The sequence below is a fragment of the Sporisorium graminicola genome, chromosome SGRAM_13 (assembly GCF_005498985.1).
Source record: "Sporisorium graminicola strain CBS 10092 chromosome SGRAM_13, whole genome shotgun sequence".
In the NCBI taxonomy this organism is placed as follows: Eukaryota; Fungi; Basidiomycota; class Ustilaginomycetes; order Ustilaginales; family Ustilaginaceae; genus Sporisorium; species Sporisorium graminicola.
Window position 1 is genome coordinate 249,711 of NC_043723.1, and position 22,516 is coordinate 272,226.

The 22,516-nt window shown below is 56.0% G+C and overlaps 7 protein-coding genes across 7 annotated transcripts; 2 read left to right on the plus strand and 5 right to left on the minus strand.

Moving 5' to 3' along the window:
- Window positions 1-155: 155 nt before the first annotated feature.
- EX895_002142 (uncharacterized protein) lies at window positions 156-1,241 on the minus strand (the record flags this gene model as incomplete). Its single annotated transcript, XM_029882741.1, has 1 exon — window positions 156-1,241. One exon carries the CDS (start codon window positions 1,239-1,241, stop codon window positions 156-158), a length of 1,086 nt encoding a protein of 361 aa, XP_029740886.1.
- Window positions 1,242-1,765: 524 nt separating this feature from the next.
- On the minus strand, window positions 1,766-3,826 carry EX895_002143 (uncharacterized protein; the record flags this gene model as incomplete). Its single annotated transcript, XM_029882742.1, has 1 exon — window positions 1,766-3,826. The coding sequence occupies one exon, from the start codon at window positions 3,824-3,826 to the stop codon at window positions 1,766-1,768; it is 2,061 nt and encodes a 686-aa protein (XP_029740887.1).
- A 1,208-nt stretch (window positions 3,827-5,034) lies between these two features.
- On the minus strand, window positions 5,035-7,041 carry EX895_002144 (uncharacterized protein; the record flags this gene model as incomplete). The annotated part of the gene is made up of 1 exon (XM_029882743.1): window positions 5,035-7,041. The coding sequence occupies one exon, from the start codon at window positions 7,039-7,041 to the stop codon at window positions 5,035-5,037; it is 2,007 nt and encodes a 668-aa protein (XP_029740888.1).
- A 922-nt stretch (window positions 7,042-7,963) lies between these two features.
- EX895_002145 (uncharacterized protein) lies at window positions 7,964-11,385 on the plus strand (the record flags this gene model as incomplete). Its single annotated transcript, XM_029882744.1, has 5 exons — window positions 7,964-8,054; window positions 8,151-8,203; window positions 8,312-8,590; window positions 8,854-9,000; window positions 9,082-11,385. The coding sequence occupies 5 exons, from the start codon at window positions 7,964-7,966 to the stop codon at window positions 11,383-11,385; spliced, it is 2,874 nt and encodes a 957-aa protein (XP_029740889.1).
- Window positions 11,386-11,666: 281 nt separating this feature from the next.
- Window positions 11,667-12,659, minus strand: EX895_002146 (uncharacterized protein; the record flags this gene model as incomplete). Its single annotated transcript, XM_029882745.1, has 1 exon — window positions 11,667-12,659. The coding sequence occupies one exon, from the start codon at window positions 12,657-12,659 to the stop codon at window positions 11,667-11,669; it is 993 nt and encodes a 330-aa protein (XP_029740890.1).
- Window positions 12,660-16,596: 3,937 nt separating this feature from the next.
- On the plus strand, window positions 16,597-17,760 carry EX895_002147 (uncharacterized protein; the record flags this gene model as incomplete). Its single annotated transcript, XM_029882746.1, has 1 exon — window positions 16,597-17,760. One exon carries the CDS (start codon window positions 16,597-16,599, stop codon window positions 17,758-17,760), a length of 1,164 nt encoding a protein of 387 aa, XP_029740891.1.
- A 526-nt stretch (window positions 17,761-18,286) lies between these two features.
- Window positions 18,287-21,176, minus strand: EX895_002148 (uncharacterized protein; the record flags this gene model as incomplete). The annotated part of the gene is made up of 2 exons (XM_029882747.1): window positions 18,287-20,415; window positions 20,516-21,176. The coding sequence occupies 2 exons, from the start codon at window positions 21,174-21,176 to the stop codon at window positions 18,287-18,289; spliced, it is 2,790 nt and encodes a 929-aa protein (XP_029740892.1).
- Window positions 21,177-22,516: the final 1,340 nt, after the last annotated feature.

A 22,516-nucleotide genomic window follows, 5' to 3' on the forward strand; every position in this document is an offset into this window, starting at 1 on the left:
CAGCCGTGCAGGCATTCGTGGTCTTTCATTGTTTGACTCGTTACGTTGTGCTAGCATTCAACAGACGTGACAGAACGGATGTGAGAGCATACGGGCGAGTTTGTGAGAAGATGAACGCGAAAAAATTGCAGACGGCAACAAGTCATGAAGCAAACTCAAACATTGAATCGAGCCGTTCCAAAATGTCCGTGTGTCTGTGCTTGGCTGGATGGCGCTGCTTCCGATTCGACTACAATCGGGTTGTCTGCTGTTTCCCCTGCCGCATTCGCACGTCTTGCAGCTGCGGGTGTGCCGGGCAAAGCAGTCGAAGCCTGTGCTGCAGCATTCCCAAGCAGCGGGTGATGCGCTTGCTGGACACCGTTGACGTGTACTGTGCTTCCCTCTGGCGTTGACGTGTGAACTGTCACGTTGCCATTTTCGTCGACTTTGCGGGTGACCGTCTCCTTGCGGCCATTGATAATGCGGGTTGTGGTGCTCTCGCTCGTACCCGAGAAGCCGCCATAGGTAGTACTCGACATGCTGCTGCTGCTGCTACTCGTGGCAAAGGGTCCCGCTGATTGCATGCCCCTTCCCTGCGGTGGGCCAGTCGGTCCTCGCGATGATGCGAATGGAAAAGGCGCTCCAAATCCAAACCCAGCAGTATCGGCCATCCTGCGGTGATTTTGTAAGAACGGATCATTGTCGCCAAACAGACTACCACCCATCGAAGCTCCCCCATTCATCATCCCGAACGGGTCCTGTCCGGCCCATCTTGCCCCTCCCACATTCCCACCGCCATTCCTCGAGCCAAACTCCTGGCCGAACATCATATTGAACAGGCCAAATGGGTCATGCCCATCCGCGCCGAACGGCCTACCCGCACGTTGTCCCGCCTGCGCACGTCTGGCCGAATCCGCACCCGACTCCCACACGAACGAGAAGGGCACTCCATCGGGACTCGTACCGAAATGCTTCCGGCTCAGGTCGTCCTCGTACTCTTCTGCTGCTGGATACCCTCCTCTTCCGCTCCTCCCTGGGCCAAAGGCATCGTACTCGCGCCGCTTCCGATCGTCCGACAAGTACTCGTATGCCTCGCCGACGACTTTGAACCGCGCGGTAGCCGCCTCTTTCTCAGCAGGAGCCGCTCGGTCCGGGTGGTGCTTGAAAGCGAGCTTCTTGTAAGCTGTCTTGATCTCGTACGAGGTACATCCACGAGCAACGCCGAGGACCTCGTAAGGGTCGGTTTCGGGGAAGCGGTTCATTGTTCCAAGATGGCGCGGTTTTGTTGCCGACTGCCTGTTCTTTCGCTCCAGAGTCGGGTTCGCGAGGTGTCGTGAGGTTGAGTATGGCGTTCTCTGGGTGGATATCTGCCCTTACGGCAGGGATTTTGCGATCATTGGTTTGTGGGTGGTAGTAAAAGAGGGTGCTGCTAGCGGGCTGAGATAAGGTCGAGCAGGTCGATTAATCCATTCAGCACAACCCGCAATGCTCAGTGGTGGACCCTGCACAGCAAAATTCGGGAATTCTCCGAACCTCAGCGAAAAGCGAGAATCCCGCTCAGTCATCCAGTATTGTAGCTTAATTCTGACGAGGCAATTTGACCGCTGTCAAACTGAGCACCGAATTTGAACTCGCAGCTTCAGCTCGCACACACCTAGCTCATCCGATTCAGTAGATGCGATCGCGGCCTTGCCTCTTTCATATCTCTACACTTGGTGGTTATGTAACATTTAGAGCACTAGAATACAGCAATATCCAAGTCTCGACGCCCCAACCGCGGGCCGAACTAATCAGAAGCAGTGGTAGCATTCTCGTCCTTCGAGAACTTGCCGTTCTTCCCCGACAGATCCTTCCCAATTCCCCTCAAAATGGCAGCCAGCTCGTGCCTCGACTCCCAAATAGGCAGCACACCCACAGCGAGCGTCGTCCAGATCAACCAAACGAATCCGATCCAGATGTACGCCGCCAGACCGGTCGCGTTCCACACCCTGCGCGAAGCTAGGCATGCCGGAATAAGCACACAGAGCGTAAAAGACGCAACCACACTGACCCAGCTCGTGAAACGAAGCGTCTTGCGCAGCTCGCTCGCATCTAGTCCTGCAGCCTTGACGTAGTCGACCGTCTCGAGCGTATACGGAGCAGCGGATGGCGTCTTTTCGTTGTCGTAGTCCGTCTTTTCGCCCACGGGTGACGTCGACGAGGCACCAGAACCCGGCGTGGCCTGCCCCGAGTTGGCAACCATACGTTCCACAACATCGGCAGGTGCGTTGATGCTACGGGTGCGCACAAAGTGGTCCTCCGTCTCCGGTCGCATTAGAGTACCAACCAGCGTGATGATAGCCGACACACAGAGCGAAACCACGTTACCAGCCAACGTGGGGTAGTCCTTTCCAGTACTGGCCACCGTCACCTCTCCCTCCAGCGTAGCCGCCGTCACAAGCCAGGTGATGATACCGCAAATCACTCCCGCCAGCATGGCAACCAAACAGGCAACCTTGTTGGTGCGCTTCCACACGAGACCACAGAAGATTGGCACAACAGCAGGAGCAATAATGATGCCTTGCGCGAGGTACAGCCATCCGAGCGAGATCCCAGCGTAGTGGAAGATGGTTCCAATCACAGCCATCGCCACTGCCCAGATGACCACGCCAACGTGGCTCATGATGAAGATCTCACGCTTCGACGCCTGCGGACGAATGTAGGGCTTGTAGACGTCGAAGGTCAGCACGGATGCAACGGCGACCTGCTGAGCCGAAGAAGCCGAAGTGACCGCAAGGAAGAGGATGATAAGCACCGCGACTGCACCGCCCTTTCCTGCGATCGCTACCCCCGAAGCAGGCGCAGCGAGACCGGCCGTCACATCTCCAGCCGTCAGAGCAGGCATCAGAGAGTAGCCGGAGTAAAACAGACCTCTTGCGCTAAGTCCCATGGTCATGGAGAACACGAATGGGATCGCAAACCATGCCGAACCTCCCAACAGGAAAGCACGAGCGGCCGTGTTCGGATTCGAGGCGATAGAACGCTGGTGATAGCTCTGATCGCAGAACACCGTGCCCAGATTGCCTATGATGTTGATGACGAGAAAGATGAGCCCGTCTCTGCTGCGGAAGGTCAAAGGACTGCCGCCAGCGTTGTCGACGATGTCGTTTGACTCTGCCAGGAGCTTGACCATACCCGAAACGCCTCCAATCTCGTCCGCGGTAACCCACACCTTGAAGAAGAAAAAGAAAATGACAACCAAGAGACCCACCGTGTGGGTGTAGTCGGCAAGTAGCGTCGCGCGCATACCTCCGACGAGCACGTAGCAGGCAACGCCTACCGGGATGAGCCAGATGGCTGCGAGTGTAGGAATGCCGGTAAGCGTGCTGGCGACTGCGGAACCACCGACGACGAGCTGCGAAGAGACGAGGAGGTTGGTAGCCAGGGCGAAGAACAAAAAGGTGAGGTGCGAAATACTTCCCCACCTTACTTTTAGCACTTCAAGATACGTGCTGCAGAATGGGGCATTGAGCTTGATCGTGCAAGCCATGATAGAGCACAGGAGGATCTGAATCGTAGCTCCTGCCGCATAGTAATACCCGCCCGTGATACCGTACTTGTAGGTGACGGCAGTGGATTGAAGCAGTGTTGAGGACCAGGTCCAGGCAGAAACGATACCGGCTGCAACAAGACCAGGTTTGACTGAGCGCGAAGCGGAGGCGAACTCGTCGGTGTCCTTGATCGAGCGGTTGGTGTAGCGTTGTTGGATGAAAGAAATGAGGATCATGAACGCGGCAAAGACGAAACCGAGACCGCAGACGACGGCCCAGCCGGCTCCCTCCGGGAGGGCTTTGATAGAAGCAGCCATTGTCGAGCTGCTAAAGATACAGGAGGAAAGCGGAGAAGGGAGGTTGGGACGAAGAACGAGGCAGGAGGGATGCGACGCACGGAGGAGCCTAGATTATATATTCGGCGCCCCTCCGAAAAAAGGTGTGGGCCCCACCTTCATCCCGCCAATACCCTGTCTGCGCTCGGTCCTCTCCGCACTATAGTAGCGCTGGTCAGACGGATACAAGCCTTTGATTAGACAGCACCGTATAGCCTCTCTCACCATATGACTTCGAAGAACGACGGCAAGCAAAAACGTCTACCTTCGCTTAGCCGAGTCTGGTGCCTTATCGCTCATGGCCCTCTTATCAGCTGAACCCCGCATACAACGGCTCGCTTAAGTGGCAGCCAGCCTGCACATCGAGGTCGCTCGAGCCGCCTCAAACAGCGTCTCGCTTGATCGATTACCAAAGTTCCCGGTTGTCGCCGACCAAATTCCTCGCGATCCACGACTGAATGGCCGGTCGTTGATGGGATCCTAGTGGTGTTCGGCATGGCCGGATTTCAAGCTTGAGAGCACGAATACAGTACAAGCTGTCGATTACCGCAATTTCAGAAGAAACTCTTGGTACACGATAAGGAGAAATCAATCCCGAGCCGCTTTGTTCTTGGAAGAACCTTGGACGGCGCAGATGACAGGCAGATAGCGGGGGAACAATGGCAGGAAGTCCCACCGAGCGATTACACGACATGCATGTATTGTAGAAATGATCTCCGACGAACCAGATGCGAGAAAAAGATGACTCGCAACAAATGTCGCATGCACTGGCTCGCTTGACTGATTAGAGATAAGAAATCGTGCAGCAAGAAGAAAGACGCCCGCGGCCGAGTTTCCCACGGACGTTGATTCTGCGATCCAATCAGACAACGCAAAGCCTTGATCTCTTCTTCGAGTATCACCTTGATCGTTCCCCTGTGAAAAGCTTTGCCGCCAAGCCACGCCACTGTCACTTCAATTCACTCTCTCACGACCACCTCTACTCTTATCAGCGGAGTAGCTGAGTTGCAAGCAGAACTAGAGTGGTCATTTCACACATTGGAGAGCTGCAAATCGCTTCGAAGCGTCCATGGCAACATCGGATGAGGTTACGTACACGAGACTCTTTCCCATTTGTCGCGTGGCAAACGGCAAATGACGGTTCTTATTGACAGCCGACACGTATAGATCCGGTTGAAGCCGTGCTGCCTCTAGGCAGTCTCTGATGACAAGAGAAGCACCAGATCGTCTAGCAGCCGAGACAGGTCCTGCTTCTTTGCCGAGCTTTGGACCAGTTGGCCACGTTGCGCGTTGGACAAGGCGTCTGCAGCATCCAGCACTTGGAGCATGGGGCCAACGCTGTCGTTCCAATGCTGGGACAGATGGATGTGGAGCGTGAGAGCAGCGAGCAGACGGTGAAGCGTCTCGCCAGACTCGGACTCGTTTGCAATAGCCTGCAACAGTGCCGAGGCAAGTTCAGACTCCCAAGTCTCGCCCAGTCGACTGCCGCGCATGGGTGGCGCCTGTGGGTCCCGGTTGATCCACTCAGCTCGTTCGGCATGCTGATGAAGCGCCAGATTGAAGGCGCCCGTGGCGGCAGCACTTCGCACGCCTGCATCTGGACACAGCAGCAGGCTCGTTGTGAGCTCGAGCACGAGACTGCGGATGTTCTCGTGCGACTCGATGACATCGACGAAAGGGGCAGACGCGGCCAGGTTTGTGAGAAGCCGCGCAGCAGTGAGCAGAAGAGGTCGTTGGCCTGGAGCCCATTCGCCTTTATAAGCTAATTCGGAGACAAGCGACAGGAGACGTGTGATGCCGTTTACATCCTTGCGATCGTTTGCAGTAAGCTGACGGAATGCAGCCGTTACAAAAGGCTCGTTCAAGCTCGATACACGGTAGAGATCCAGGATGGGGAAGAGAGCGTCGATGGCAAATGTTTCGGACAGCTGCTTGGCGACTTTGGAGGCCTCTACTGTCAGATCGGCGGGAAGGGATGATTTCCCCTTACCGTTGCTCGACGTCTCGAGCCATGGTATCCACATTGTGGCGATGGTTTTGCGTGCTACTTGAAGGTCGGCTTTCTCTCCGAAGCTCTTGGATGGATGTTGTGCGATTATCGCATCGATCTTTTGAAGCAACGAGTCGAGATTGGGTGTTACAGAGTAGAGATGAGGTTGCGTGGGCAGCGTGTCGAGTGCTCGAAGCGGCTTCGATAGACGCGTGTGTGGGTGGGGTGGGTATACCTCGAATAGCATCAGGTCGACGGCGATTTTGAGCTCGCCGACATCGGCTCCTCTCACCTGACTCGATTCCTTCCCAAAGGTGTACAGCTTGACAGTAGGCGTGGCTGTCACGCTCGATGAGGCGAACAGGTTCGTTGTGGAAGCGTTGGAGTCGACTTGAACAAACGCAGCTCGCTTGTGGTTGCCCGGTTTGGTCTCGTCGACATGTTGGTGATGGGCTAGGTCAGCGAAAGCTGGCTTAATGATTCGACAGGGCGGGCACGACTCGGCGGTGAATAGCACAGCGACGCAGGGAAAAACAGATAAGATCTCGTCGAGCTGTGTGACGGTCGTGATATGATGGACCAGCTCCGCGGAAGAAGCCTTTGAAAGCGTGGCACTGTCCACAGGCGTGTTGCCTGTGTACGCTCGAGAGGCGACCTGACTCAGCAGATCGTTGCCGAGTGCATTTGGCGCGCTTGAAGTGGTTGTAGCGGGAGCCGTGAGGTCGACCGACGGTGTTCGAAACATCGCGTCGATCTGGGGGCGCAGCATTTGGCCAAAGGGCGTGCTGAGAAAGTCTTGCGGAAGGGACCGAATGTGAGCGGGGATATCGGCGCCCGTAAGGATTTGAGCAACCTCCTGCGTAAAGTTGTTGCAGTTCCAAGAGAGCAGGTTGTAGTCCTGCGGGCGGAAGCGGTCGCGCAAGTCAGGAAGGAGAGTGCCTTCGAACGTCTCGCGATCTATCGAAGTGGTGCCAAGGTCGAACGTCTCAAGTGGGGTTCCATGATGAGAGGCGCCTGGGTAGACGATCGAGATGCCCTGGCCGAAGAAGTACTCGCGATCCCATGCAACGATACTCGTATGCCAGATGCCATCGATCTGGCGGCCGGTCAACGGCAGGGACATCGAGCGCGCCATGCCCCTCGAGAGGTCGTAGACGTACAGCTTGACCGGGTATGCGCCATCTTCGACCACTTGAGCGTCGGTCATCTTGCAATAGCCGGTTCCAGGAGCCGTTGTGGTTGTGGTTGCGGTTGCGGTTGCGGTTGCGGTTGGGTTGGAGGATGGACGAGCGCATATCCGACGGCAACTTGCCTTCTTACGAAGCTTCTCGAACCTGAATTCAGGGTCCAACTTAGGCCTCGTCATCCTTTCCTATTGTCAGGCTGAGAGCTTGGTGGGAAAACCTCCACGGAGCAAAATCTGTCGGAAAAAGTGTGTGAAGCTACGATCCGACAAGCCAACGTGAGAAATATCGCTATGGCGTCTCGTTCCACACAGCAGAGGCTTTCAAACTGCCACTTTTTTCTCACGTCGGAGGACTTCCTTGCATCGTTTCGCATCAAGCTTGAAAGCGAAAGTATGTGGCTTTCCGCCCCCTTCTCACGAGCTTGACTTCATTTTCAGCCCAGCAGGGACAGAGTGTACCAGAGAACTTGATGGTTTAGAGCAAGGACGAAGCCGAGTCTGTGAAACAAGAAACGCTCGATCCACCGAGTGAGCGAAGCACAGGCACAACCTTGTGCCAGTGATGGCGTGGCGAGGGCGAGCGAACAGAGGTGGTGTTGGTCACAACTCACGCGCGCTCCGCTTTTCGCAGTTCAGGGTCCAAAGGCACGCAATCAGTCACAGAAAAGCGCATGACCATTCCAACACAACTCGGCAACTGCTTTTGTCGCAGCAAAGCGCCTCGCCACGCGCCTGCGTATACGTTTGAAGCCAAGAGCCGCGCTGTGCGTGTGTGTGTGCGTGTGAGTGTGTGCGTGCTTGTTCTCTTTTACTTCGACGTGTAACTTACCTCTTGGGCCTGGCTTCCTTCTTCCTTTCGCACTGCAACATTCTTTTCGCGTCCTCTTCTCAAGGCTCGTTCCTTCCCCCCTTGGTTGCTCCGATCACACAGGTCAAAGACAAGATGGTCAAGGAAGTGTCGTCCGCCGCCGAGTTCGACGGCGAACTCAACACGGCAGGTTCCAAGCTCGTCGTGGTCGACTTTCACGCCACATGTGAGTATGGTGCCTCGCCCAATGCGCGTGCTTTGACTTGATTCACTCTACTCACCGTTCTTTTGATTGGCTCTCCTTGCTTGCGCTGAACCACAGGGTGTGGACCATGCAAAGTAATCGCACCCATCTTCCAGCGGCTGGTGTCGCAGGTAAGTCAAGGACATACGAGTGTACCACGCACATGCATGGACGCGCATTGTGTCAAGCTGTGATCCACGCCATCGACTCACACGCTTTTACCGTCTTGCCTCACACAGTATACCAACGTCGTCTTCCTGAAAGTTGATGTTGACCGCGTACAGCCAGTCGCACAGAAGTACAGCGTCCGCGCCATGCCTACGTTCCTTTTCCTCAAGAACAAGAGCGTCGTCGATACTCTTCAGGGTGCCGACCCCAACCGGCTTAGTGCGCTCGTTAAGCAGCACTCTTCGGGCGCCTCTTCAGCGTTCTCGGGTGCGGGCCAGACGCTGTCGGGCAGCAGCACTTCTTCCCGACCGTTTGGCGCGCGCTCCGTTGCCGGCATCACTGACGGCCATGTAAGCTTCGAAAACATGCTACCGCTACTCGTACTCGGTGCCTACGTTCTGTACCTCTTGCTCTACTAGACGCCAGCAGCAACGAATACCCAGCAGTGCATCCCAACCATACGTGCTCGTGTCTGAGCGTGATTCTTTTCAGTTCAATGTAGCTGACCCGCACGCTGTGCTTTGCTTCTTTTTTTCCATCTTTCCCTGTTCTTCCGGGACGATCGCCACCATGCACCTCTGAAACGTCTGCCTTCCACCTTGAGACGCGACAGTCTTCCCTCCTCCAGACTGTGGAGCTCAAACAATCTTTGGCATTGAACGAAAAGTCGGATCACAGGCTGCAAGACATTCTCACTGGATCCAGCGGCGGAAATTGGCTAGAGAGCGATGCCGACGAGCAGCTCTTGATCCTTCTTACTGTGAGTACAAGCCCTTTGTGACACAGTGCTGGTGCGCACATTCCGGCTGACTTTGCGCTCTTGGTCTTCGCGCGCGCACAGTTCAAGCAACAGGTCAAGCTATCGGGGATCCTGCTTCGAACATTACCATCCCAACTCGCACATGCACCCAAACTGATCAAGGTGTTTGCGAATCGACCGGGTCTTAGCTTTGACGATGCCACAGCAGACACGGCCGATCAGGAAGCTGAGCTTTCCGAGGAGCATGTTCGTGGAGGTGAAAACGGAGGTGGCGGAAAGGCCTTGTCCCTGCGTTTCGTCAAGTTTCAAAAGGTGGATTCTCTCATCATCGCTGTGCTCACCAACCACGGTGATGCAGAGACCACTCGCGTTGACGCAATTGACGTCTTTGGTGTGGCGGACCAAGCTACAGACATGAGCGAGTTGCAAAAGATTGCTGCCGAGGGTGAAACTCGAGACATGGACTTTCGCACCGCCTCGAGGTCTGGACTCAAAGGCGGCAGCAGCTCGTCTGCTAGTAACAGAACAGGTTTCAATGCGCCACGGAGCTCTTCGATTCCCGACATGTCCACTTACACTCAGCGCCCTCAGCGGCACAGCCGATCGCTTTCCACCTCGAGCCTCAATGTTTCGCGACCCGGAAGCAGGCGTTCGACTTCCTCGACATCAGCTCCTCCGATGCAGCATCTAGACGAGGAAGACGAGGATGACTATGCTGACGGCAATGACTACTCAAGACGCGATCAGCACCAGCAGCAGCAGTACCAGCAGCAAGCCGGCTTTGTTCCGCTCGCACCACCTTCCCTGACCGAGGAAGAGGAAGCCGAGTTTGAGGCTGCTCAGAAAGCCGCACGCGACACGCTCGGAGGCTGGCACTTTGCTCCGCTCGGTGTAGCACTTGCGCCGCCACTCGGTGCTCTTTTGGGTGGTCACTCGGATGCATGGTCCGATGCCATTCTGCTCATCCTCGCCAGCTTCTGGCTCTACCAGTTCCTCCGCGTACCTTGGGACATCTATCACGCCTCAAGGACCCGTCATGTCCTCACACACGATCAAGATGAGGATGAAGAGGAGGAAACCGAACAGATGCTGTCGGAAGGTGCGCCTTCTGCTCCCAAATCGCCCGCCGAGAAAGCGGAGCAGGCGCAGGCTCGTCGCGCAGCCGCTGCTGAGCTTCGACGCTCCGAACTGCTCAGCCTCGTCTTTTGCGTGCTGAGCCCTCTCCTGGGCGCCTACATGCTTCACTGGATGCGCGAGACCATGACCGACGGTAACAAATATCTCAACACGTTCAACATTCGTCTCTTCACCCTCGCGGCTGGCATCAAGCCGTGGTCTCACGCCATCAGCCTCGTTCAGCGAAGGATGCTGTATCTGCACGAGGAGGTCCACCATCCCTCGTCTAAGGTCGAAAAGATGAATCAGCGCCTCCGTCGCCTCGAGGCCGACCTCTCGAGCTTGCGCAAGCTCTACGCCACCAAGAATGATCTGCGCGTTCTGCGCGATCACGACGTTCAGCTCGGTCGAGCCGTGCGTCGCTCCGAGAGGAAGGAAGAGCACCTCAGGCTGTCAGCTGAGGAAAAGTTTAGCATCGTCGAAGGCAGGTTGGAGGACCTTCTCCGCGAGGTTGCCATCAACGCAGAGCTGATCGAGGAGGAGCGCAGGGAGAGGGAGACGGCGGCAAGCCTGCGCGTCTCGTTCTTTGAGGCAGTCAAGTATCTTCTCGGCTCGGGTCTCACGGTTCGTCGCGCCAGCCCCAAGCATTACCTCCGCGACATGCCTCGCAGCCTGCCTTCTACAGCTGCGCTTGGCATCGGTGCCGCATCGCCCGATGCAGAGATCACCTTTGAACATCAGATGGCAGGTGCGTCTCTACCCGCTGGAGACTTACGTACCACCCCAAGCGCATCTTTCGCCTTTCCGGCCGATGCACGGTGGGACAAGTCTCCTCCTACACAGAGAGGCACTGGAAGCTTCCCGCGCGAGACTCTGGCTGCTCCTTTTGACCCTCGCTCCGAGCATATCGACGGCGGGGTCATGGTGCCACGATCGCACTCGCAACACAATGCTCACCAGGTTTCTGACCCCTGGTGGGAACGCGGTGTGGCTTTCTATCTCTTCCTTCCTCTCAACGTTTCGAGCGCTGCCATTCGCTTTGCCGGCGATAAAGTGAAGAACATTCTGGAGGACTCGGAGAACGAGGCAGCACGCAATCAGAGGAAGACGCTCCAATACCAAAAGCATCTCGCCGACCAGCAACTTCAGCAGCACCAGCGCAAGATCTCGGAGCAGCAGATGCTCAGCCCCGCACGCAGCCGTGCCAATCCGCCGACCATCAAGATCGCGACCGCACCCTCTGCGTCGGTCGACACTCGTACCGGCTGATCTTGAATTAACTTGTTCTCTCCAGCAGCTCTAAGCGGACTGCTCTCATGTTTCGTGTATACCCTTCGATCACGTCGTACCACACACATACCTGCACTTCTCATCTTGTCTCGGAGATCGATACCCCAGCTTTCCATAACCACTTGTACATTTATGTCGAGCCTCGCGCTTAGCACTGTATCTTCCTTGCCGTCCTCCGTACGTATCTTTCTCTTTGATCACTCGGATCCCCGTTGCAGTTCCCCTCGAAAACAGTGTGACCCAAATTCGACCCTTCGGCTTCAATACGCCATCAACCAGAGCGCCGAAGCAGTGATGCCAGCCCCGACCACGAGCATGACAGCATGCACAAAGCGCGAAGTATGTGCATCGTTGAGAAACACGCCCTCGGTCTCGTCAAAGTCGACCTGTTCCTTTTCGAGCTGTCGTTCTGCCGACAGATAGTCAGCTAGTCCCGTCGCCAGCGACAATAGCGAGAGGACAAAGAAGACACCCGCGAATGCCTTGGACGTCAGAGGAAGCTCATCCCAACCCACCGGCGTGCCGGCTTTGCGCCGCTTTGGAGGCTGTCTGTGTCCGTGGCGGGCGGTGCTGGCCAAGTCCGGGAGCTGCAGTTGGAGGATGAGCGAGGCCGAAAGGATGGCGAGGAGACAGGAGAGTTTGAGCCAGCTGAAGAAGTTGCGTTCTCGAGCCAAGAAGTCTCTCGCTGATCCGGATGAGGTTTCCTTGGTAGAGAAGAAGCTTTTGAGTTTGAGCGGTGGTCGGAATAGGCGTCCGGAGAGGGTGGAGGAGCTGAGCTGCACCTCCGCCTCTTGCGATTGTGCCGGCGCTTCTTGTGATTCGTCGTTGTCATCGACGTGATGAATCGTGATCAGCGAGCTGTCTCTGCGAAACACGCGGACCTTGGGCGCTCGACTACTCGACCGACTCGAACTCCCGCTTCTCGTCTGATCGGGATCCTCCTTATTTTTCTCCTGTGACCCCTTCAGCGCTCCGAATACCGATGGCCTCGACACCCGCTGCTGCTGCTGCTGCTGCCGTGAAGACGACCCAGACGGCGTTGAAGGCCTGGAAGACTCCGGTGTCGCATCCTTCGAGCCCGGCGTCCTCGGCGAGAGCGCGCGAGGATAGGCATTGGGAATGTGCAGCGAGAGCCGCCCGCTCCCACTCACACTGCTCCGAGGCTGATGCCCACTGGCTGCTTCGGATAGACCCGTGTTGATACGTTTCAGTCCGTTCAGGCCGGCTTCGGACGGCGAGGCCCCGCCCGACATGGTGTGCGATGCTTCAGCTTGAGGTGAAGCGGCAGATGATATGATGTTGTTGTCCGCGAGGCAAAACAAAGTACTGTATATTTGAAGCTTGTTCCGTGTCGAAATTGAGGCTGCAAAATGCAGGACTGCATGACGTGCTTGTGTGCTGAAACATGTAAGAGAGTGGGAAAGTGGGTTTCAAGTATCTGCGGTGCAGCTAGCGTAGTTCAAAGTGAGAGGTCTGTGTGGCCGGTCTGGGGGAGTGCACTTTTGTTTCTCATTACGGTGTAACAACTTGGGCCACGTCGAGAAGCCTCCTCTGCGAATCCTGTCTCGTCCTTCTTGATCTCCTCCATACGAGAAGATCTAAGTTATTCAACAGTTTCTAGACGCCATATGCCATTGAGAAACGTGCCAGACCTTGCAGACTTCCGTCCCTTAGTTGTCGCGAGAAAGGGGAGGGCCAGGAATGTGAACGGAGTTGCTGAATCGACAACTTGACCGAGCGAACGAAGCTCCGCTGAGCCTGGTCAGCCACACTCACTTGCGCTCTCAAGGGCAATCATACACTCGTTTCTCCTCCGCTCTCAGACCACGTTGCTCGCGTTACGACCACGAGAACGCGCTGCTTACGCCCTCGTCGCTTCCCACGCCTTCCAGCAACGTGGAGATCTTGTCCTGCAGAACAATCTCAAAGCCACAACTTGAAGCAATCCAGGGCAACCGGCGATGTCAGCCATAGCTCGGCCCCGTAGAAAGACATCTGACACGGTTCGAAAGAACAATGAAATAAGACTGGGGCCATGAAGGGGCAATTCGACCGAGCTGATAAGACTCGATAGGTCTCTGAAACAAACAAGCCAAGGATTACAATCTCAGCTGGAGAACGGAGTGCCGGCCAGCTCGGCAGCCACAAGGATGGAAGCCATCTTGGACGGTGTCGGAGGACCAATTTTTTTTTTGGCAAGACGACGCCATCCAGGGGGTCGCCGCCCTCGTGGAGGGTGAACAAGCGACCTGGCCTTCTCGCTTTTCCAGGAATCGTCCTCTCTTTCCTGTTCTTTCCCCCCTTTTTAATACTGCATCAATTTTAGTGACCCCAGCCCAACCATAGCCGACTTCCCTCTGTACTGAAAAGTTCGAATAGTGCTCTGGGGGACTCGCTGATAGCCCAGGACCGTGATCACGACCAAATGAAAGTACGGCGTTCTTGCAGCAAAGACATACTTTACGAGCCATTGTGCGTCCGATCTCGAACAATTGCAAATTTCCTCTCGAGCCCGACCGAAGAATTGAATTAAAAGTGACAGACCGGTGTGGTGTGTGTCTCAGGTCGGCAAGGAACCGTGCGCGGTTTCCTCGATTTCCTCCCTGTCGTCCTCTGCTCCCTTGCTTCGAAGCTGTCGGATCTTGAACGGTCCTCGCCCCCTCCGTCCACGGTATGTCTCATCCCCTCTTCTCCTTTTCCTTTCTTTACTCCTTGCCGCGTTGCTCTGAGCGCTGATCTGCAACAGCAGCGGGTGCATGAAATCCCAGCCGTCTGGTTGCGATGCGCCTCCCTGGGAGCAGCCTGGTCAAGGGCTTGTGGAGACGCGAGAGGCTTCAAAGGGACCCGGAGCCACAGAAGCTCCGACAGCATTCTTCAAGCGGTGGGCCTCCTGATTTCGTGATCCGTATCGAGCCAATCCGCAACCCTTGTTCGTGACACTCGTCTTCGTTTGCGTCACGGCTCAATTTACGAGAGGAACTTCTACCGAGCTCTTTCTACGTTCAGTCCGCAAAGCTCGGCTGGAGGGTTAAGCGCCAGGACGGGGTCGTTTGCAGAGCCAGGGGCGGCAACCGCACGTCAAAAAGTGGGACGGCAGCGCAGGCAGCGAGCAGATCTCATTTCTCTCTCTCTTTCTCTTTTGCAGCGAGTGGTTGGAGGCATCTCGCTACCGTTTAGTCGAAGGACGCTAGAACAGGAGTGTCGGTCTGAACTTAGGTCGGCTCGAATTGCAGAGAGAGGGCTTGCACAAAACAGCGCCAAGCGAAGTTCTTCGCGAAACTTAGTTTTTGTGATTTCTCAAGAGTTGGGCCGTAAAAAGACGGAGAGAGGTTCATTTTTCTTTTGGTCTAAAACAATTTAGGTTTGTGGGACAGGCAGCCGTGATGATGCTGCTGCTTTTGCTGTATGCACGTCGAGCAGATCTGTGCACGCCTGCAGCTCGACATGCAGGCGGGCAACCAAGATTCGGATTCTTCGTGTTCTTCTTGCCCTTCTTTTCTTCGTCTTCTGCTGGTGCGCTCGCGACAGCCCTCCTATCTTTCCCATCGCGCCATCGCGCCGTCGGTTCGTGGTCGTTGGTTTGCCTTTCTGCTTGCTACTAGCTCATAGATAGGGAGGCAGTGGTTGTGCAGCGCCTCTATGCTGCGGCGACGAGCCAAGATGAGGATCACAGTTAGTGCCATTCCGGTGGTCAGGTGGCTTGCGCTTAGCTTGTAGGAATTCGGCTCGTGTGCTTCGGCTATTCCGAGTAGGATTGCAAGGAGCAAAAGCGGTGTTCGGCCTTCAAAGCCGTCTCTGTCTTTCCCTTCGACGAGCAGTGGGGCGATAAGGCCCCTGCAACAAAGGGCCACTCGGCAGCACACGGCATGCTGAACAATGCAAAGGGAGAAACGCGCCGCATGAGTTTGGCCTTCTGCAGCAGCAAATGGGTCAGGCCTTTCCGCTGTCCCCCCGCGCTGTTTGCGATCTTCTTCCTTGCATCCTTCCATGCTTTTGCTTGGACGGCACTTGTGTACAGTACTTTAGGTCTAGTTAGTGTGAACCGCCGCAACTTCTCGCTTCGACGCACCTTTGAGGCTGCCCATCTCTGCGAGCCGTGACCCTTGCTGCCAAGATGAGACACGGCAGGGGCGATCCAAGCTTGGAACAAAGGTCACAATGACTGAGGTGGCCCTAGCGGGCAGCGCACAGTGACAGTGCACAGAAGAAGGCTACACTGGTCTAATCGAGAACTAGCCCCACCTTCGCACTGTTCAGCCGCGGTCGCGCTCCAAGGTCTTAGGTCCAAGCACTCGCTGCCTCTCCTCGACCCCCTTCGGAACGCCACACCGAACCGACATTGCCCTCGCCACCCTCTGCTCCCTCTGCCCTTTGCGGTTTCTCGTTGTGTTTGTAGCAAGATCGCAGCTGTGCCTGATCCGTAAATGCGCTCCAAAGCTTGATTGGACCGAGAGATAGCTTTTCAACCAGAGAGGAAAGCAGCGAGCGCCTCGAACTTGCCAACTTTAAAAAGTCACACAAAGGGGACGTCGGCTCTTCCTTCTCTCTGTGACGACAACCGCTGGCTGGTCACCATTCCCTCTCTAACATCACTGTCTCTCTCTCTCTCCCCCCTCTCTCTCACTCATTTCCACACACACAATCTCTCGGCTTGTTCCGATAACTCACTTAACGACCAACTCTGTAGCATTCACAAGTCCTGCTTCCCTCTTCTTCTAAATCTCCTCCCCTTCTCCACCCTCTTTTACTTTGCTCAGCACCCTCACACTTCACTCGCGTGCATCGCTGCCATTCACCTTCCTTCATCTCATTGCTTGCTCGGTTGACTCCTATCTCGCACATATACCTGCATACCTGGTTGTCTCGTCTGCTTTCGGGGGCTGATTTCATTATCTGCAAACATTACACCACAGCGATCGCGACCGCCATCATCTTCATTACGAAGCACTCGGCCGCAGAGGAGCACGTCTTGCAGACAATCTTCTCACCCACCTGTTTCCGGACATACCAACATCAATACCCCTCTCTGTGACGAATCCCCATCTTTCGTCACTGCATTCAAGATACCACAAGTTTCACGCATCTTCCCAAGCATATCCTCAACCGACCGAACATTTTCTCCTCTCCTCACCACACGCTTTGTGCTTCTTCTCTCTTTTCTCCTGTATTTCCAGCAACTAGTCGACAAGAATGACTGGCATCAAGACCGAAGGCATTCGAGGCCGATCTCCTGGTCCCGCGGCTGATCGACGCGAGTCGAGCCTCAGTGCGCTCAGCATGGATGACTACAACTCTCCCGCTTCCACCGAAGCTCAGCACACCGCACCGACCAAGACAAGCAAGAGGCGCAAACGTTCCGAGCTGTCACCGTCGTCCAAGGCCACGCACAGCATCATCGAGAAGGAGCGCCGCGAAGCCATGAACGAAAAGTTTTCGGAACTGGCTGCCAACATTCCAGAGCTCGTCGAAGCCATCGCATCTGGCAAGCGTCCCACCAAGGGCGAAATTGTCAAGGCGAGCATTGCGCGACATCAAGATCAGGAGCGACGCGTGCGTGAGCTCATGCACGAAGTTGAGATGCTTCGCGCTGGTAGCAGCGGCGGTAACAGCCATAATAGCTTTGCTCCCACGCTCGAGACGCCTAGCCCCACGACTGCGGTGGCGCCGGAGCCATTGATGCCGGCCACGCAGACATTCTCGCTGCCGTACCAGATCCAAGCTTCGCACCCGATCGGATTGCCTTCTGCGGCTGCACAGGACAACCTCTGGGTCGGTCAGCTGCTCAACAAGACGCACGAACAGCTCTCGTTCGAAGCCCCGCAGCCACTGTCCCTGCTCCCGGATTTGAACCAGCAGCCAGTGTCGCCGTTCAAGCAGACATCTATGATGAACTGGAGCTTCTCGTCGCTACCTCAGCCCCTGGATCCCGCTTCGCTCAGCATCGGCTTTGCTCCGTCTGGCTTGCTGAAAGGGTTCATGGACAGCGGAGCGCTCGACCACCACTCTCGTCGAGGAAGCGGTGCCAGCGGTCCCACGCCTACTTCTGGGTTTTCATCGCCAACATTCACGTCGTCGTCAGACAGCGATTCGACTTTCAGCACCGATGCATTGGACACGAGTCTGGACGAGCGCAAGTTTTTGGCCGAGAGCATGTCTTTTGAGCCCTTCGCTATGCCGACGACCACGGTGGACCAAACGCCCCTGACATCGCTCGTGGGTCTTCCGGCTACATCGGATCTGGCGCCGACCAAAACAAAGGCGCGGCGTGCAGGTGGTCGTCGGGCGCGCAAGGACGAGTCACAGCCTAGTGCCTCGCCAAGCCCATTTGCCGTTTCGCTCGCTGCAAACACTTGAAGCCCCCGAGTCTGAAGCGGAAGCTTCGTCGAGTGCAAGGTTAACTAGTAGATTCCCCGCTCTCTTTTGTAACAACCTAATCAAATTTTACTTTTTTCCTCACTTGTATAATCAATCCCTTTCTTGTCAGATACGTCGGCGGTGGTGTGCGCTACAGAAAGCTGCGGCCGTTGCAAGGGCGTTGAGGTAGAGAGCAACCGCACCGCTCGGGAGTGTGAAAGCTTGGGCCCACGTCGTTGGCGGTGATGCTCGAGAGCTGCTGGTCGGAGTGTGCTAGTGGTCGCGGCGGTGTTTGATCAGGACGCCCGCCGATGCATGGAGGACGGGATGCATCGACTGCAGCTGGGGAGCATCTGAGAGACCAGGTCAGCAACACAGAAGTTCGTGGTATGTACAGCTCAAGAGCGGCGAGAGCCATGTGCGTACACGACCAAATAGTTCGAGTTGCACCGCTAGCGTCAGCGTTGTCCGGCTGATAGTATGGCAGAGGTAAAGTGTACAAAGCGCAATACAGGTTGGGGGAAATCTACTCTTCCCCCTCGTCAACAAAGATCTCCCTATACTTATCCAGGATCGTCTCGACGGCACGACACTGGAAGCTCATGTCGTGGATCTGTATCCCAGCCCCCGCCCCTCCTCCATTGACCACCCCGTTCCCATCCTCATACCCACTCGGAGGCGGCGAAAGCAGTGTGGGCCCAAACACAATGGCCAAGTTGCTCGCCGACATCTGATTGAGATGCTCCAGCGACTTGACCTTATCCAAGTGCCCCATCAGATACTTTAGCGTCGCATAGTTCGCATCCGGCAACTCGTTGACGCACTCATGCAGTCGGATATGCCGCAACCGATCATTGTCGATCCTCGCCGCCTCAATGAAGCGCGAATACAGCTCGTGCGTCAACAAGGGCTCCGGCAGCTCGCGGAACCACAACTTCAAACACCCCGCCACGATGTTGATATCCTGGATCGCCTCGTCGTTTGTCAGATCCACACTGGCCCAGTCGGCATCGAACTTGGCTTTGAGCTTCTGCACCTTGGACGTGGTCCCCGAGAGCCGATAGATGCCCATGTTCTCGATACCAATCTCTTCGATGGCCTGGGAACACTTCTCGAGGATTGGCGGCACCTCCACATTGTCCCTCATCATCTGCTCTGCTAGATCGATGCCAAAGATGGGACGCTCCGAGACGACTGTTCCGCGCGTGGTAGCAGCAGCAGCATTGGCCTTCGAGGTACCCGGCGTGTTGAGGAAGCCTTCTTCGTAGGGACCTTCTCGTCGCGGTCCCTTGTAATCGCGTCCATGGGCTACCTGATAGTTGCTCATATACTGCTTGAAGTCAGCGCGATTGTCGATGGTCTCAACGGCTCCCTTGAGGCCGCTGCTAGGAGCAACGTCGGGTCCGACAGGCGAGATGGCCATACCGTCGTTGAGCACTGTGCTTTCGAAGAGGAAAGCATATCGTGCCAGGTGGTATTGAGTCCCGTTGTCGATCTCTTCCGCGTTCTCCTTGAGCGTTCGGAGGATGCGGGGCAGCTGCAAGTTGAAGTACTCTTGTCTCACGCCTTGTGTGCTGAGCACTTCTCTACGGAAGGCGTCGCTGGCGCTGCTGGTGCGGGCACGGATCTCTTCTTCCTGTTTGAGAATCTGTTGCGGATTCTTGTTCTTGAACAGCAATCCGCTCTTCCCGATGGCCTTGCCTAACGTCCGTTTCCCGCTGCTGACGCCACCGCCACCGCCCGACTGCATCTCGCCCGACTTTGCCGACTCGCCCGACTTGAGCAGCAGCAAGCGCTCCAGATCTTCAGCCGCGGTATCGAAGCGACCGCGCGCCTTCTCGACACCTGCCTCAGCATCCTGCAAGTTCTTCTCCAGCCGCAACCCGGTCTCCCTTGCCTGCTTTCGACTCTTATCCACCTCCTTGGCGAGGTTGCTAAGCTCGTCGCCCATCTCGCTCAACTTGGAGGCAAAGCGCAACCGGTTGTCGGAGAGTGTTTCGTGTGTCTTGACGATGGAATGCCACGATTTGACGAACGTGCCTGCCTTGGCGTCGCTGAGTGAGTAGGTCTCGAAAGTGGACCGTGCGAGCTTGGCCATGCTTCGAGCATACTCCTCCTCGATGATGGCGCGCTTCTTCAGGAAGACGGAGGCCTCTCGCGCCGAAACCATGCTCTGCTTGATGCGGTCAAAGAGGAGAGGCATGCCGCAGTCAATGTCGCAGAGGGAGCGGAGGACGCCTTCGTCAAAGCTGGTGGGCACAACGTCTTCCATGGTTGGGCCATTGTTGGATGTGGACGAGGTCATATTGTTGGACGACGAGCTGGCCACAGGCCCATGACTGAATGTTCCCGCCGTGTTGCTCGAGGGGATGCTCGTCTCGGCAAAACTGCTGGACGGAGGGAGGCCGGGCACAGTGGAAGCACTCTGCGTGCTATAGCGAGCGCTGGATACGACATCAGTAGAGGACGCCATATTGGCGCCGATGTAGCCTCTTGAGTCTTCGTAAGCTGCATATTCGGCGAGCGTTGGTGTCGCAAGGGCCGAAGAAGCCTCGTACTGTAGAGGCTCGTTGGTAGCACGGTTGCCGGTGTGATTGAAATCGGACATGTTGATTGCGTCCGAGTAGAGATGATTGGCGGAAGGGTTTTCGTAGCCTGTAAGAGAGAAATATGAGAAGAACTGAGAATCGCGTCAGATTGGATCTCGTGAACAACAAGCGAGGACAGAAGCGAGACGCGATGAGCGGACACCGACCTGATGCAGACACGTCCGAGAGGGCGTCGTGGTTGTGAAACTGCGCTTCATTTGACATGTCGGATTGATTGCCCGGCGAAGAACCAAAATGGTGGGCGCCGAGCACATGCGGGCTGAGGCCGTGCGGCTGGAGGTTGCCATGATCTGCCGTGCCGCCGAGCCAAGCTCCCTCCTGCGGGTTGGAAGAGTGATAGCTGGAGTTCATCAGAGCGGTTCTTCGGAATGGTTCGGCCTGTGTAGAAGGAATAGTAGTAGGTGGAACCGCAGCGGTCTGGGCGCTAGAAGAAGCGACGGAGGGAGCGGTGGTGGAGTCGACGGATGGGCCCGATGGGAAGTGAACGGCGGGAGGCCCTTCGTAGGATGATCCAAAATCAGGATCTAGGTCGGAAGATGCTCCGGTGAGACTTGTTGTGGTCTGAAGCGGAGCACCACCGAACAGATCGACGGCCGAAACGCTGGTGGGAGTCGCGGTTGATTTGTTGTTGTGCACGGGGAAGGACGGAGCAGCGCCGCTGATGGTGGGAGATGAAGGTCCAGAGATGAGCCGATCCCGCGATGCTCTACTGGCCAAAGATGCGACCGAGCTGCGCAGTCTGCTGCTCGAAAGGCTCGTGGTGCTTGTGGTTCGCTTGCGGAGGAAATGCGGCGCGGACGGGGCCATGGAGAGTGAGAATGGCGATGCAATGCGGGGCCTAACAAGGACACTTGCACCCGAGTGGTCCGAATCGTTCGTACAGCAGCCCACGCTGGGTGCGGTCTCGATATGAAGCGGATGGTGTAGACGGCGCCGACAACGAAGGCAGAGCAGTTGGGGTCTCGGTTGCCTCTAAAACAAGTTCGAATCTGCGGCTCGCCTGGTCGACAGCGGTACGCATCTATTGCCGTGAGATGAGGATGGTATGTGGGCGAGTGGTGTACGTCGAAGGGTGAGATGATGGGTGGGATGGGTGGTGGACGAAGCGGGATCGCTCCTTGTCCCGCGTTGCATCTCAGAGAAGAGAGAAACCCGAGCAAATGCAAGCGCACGGCAAGCTCTGCATGCTTCAGCTATTCGAGGCATTTGAGACCTCACGGGAAATGCGGGCAGAAGGGTCCGAGCGCCGGAAAAGGCACAAAATGTTAAGTTGGAGATCGGTCTGTTCTCCTTTTGAAAGCAGCAGCAACCCAGAGAAGCGCTGTCGAGCCTCAGCTGCTTGAAACAAATGGACCAGATCTTACACTTCCAGCCCACCTGCAATCGTTTCAAGCTGCTTAACTTGCGAAGCCAACAAATGGAATCAGGCACCGAATGACTTTTACTGTGCACCCTGAGCTGCTCCTTATCAAGCCTAGCAATTCGAGGGTGCAGTCTCAGGGCTCCTTTCATTGATTTTTAGCTCGAGGGTGCGGATGTCGTCGTGGTGGACAATGGTTAGATTCTTGCTTTTCTTTTTTTCTCCCTTTTTCTTCATTTCCGAAACGAGAAAAAGCAGCTTGCCCCTCGAATTCAAAATCGACTGAGAAACAATGCAGGACCTGCTTGTGGGCTTGGGCTTGTGTTTTTCTTTTCTCCTCGTGCTCTGTCACTCAACTTGGGCGCGCAGCACATGTTGCGGGTGCGTGCACACTTGCACTATTCCCTGCCTCGGGAGTGTCGCAAGTCTTGAATGACAGCAGATGCCTTTTTCCCCCTTGGAGCAATACAGTGAGTAGCCAGCGCGCCCTGTTGCTTGGCACAATCACGCAGGACACACACACACACACACACGCACACATACACACACAGGTTCGACCCCCGGTGTGTCGGTGCGTTCGCCCTTTTTATTTTTAAGTGCTTGCGTTTCGGCTAGAGAGGGAGAAGTGACGGCTTTGCTCCCCGAAGCTCTTTGCCCGCTCAACACCATCACCTCCGCCGCTTTGACCCTTGCATCTTCGCTAGCCCCGCGAATGAACCCGCATTCGGTGCACCATCTACTTTACCTTGTTGCTTGAACATTATCGTCCTCGCCATCATCATCCTCC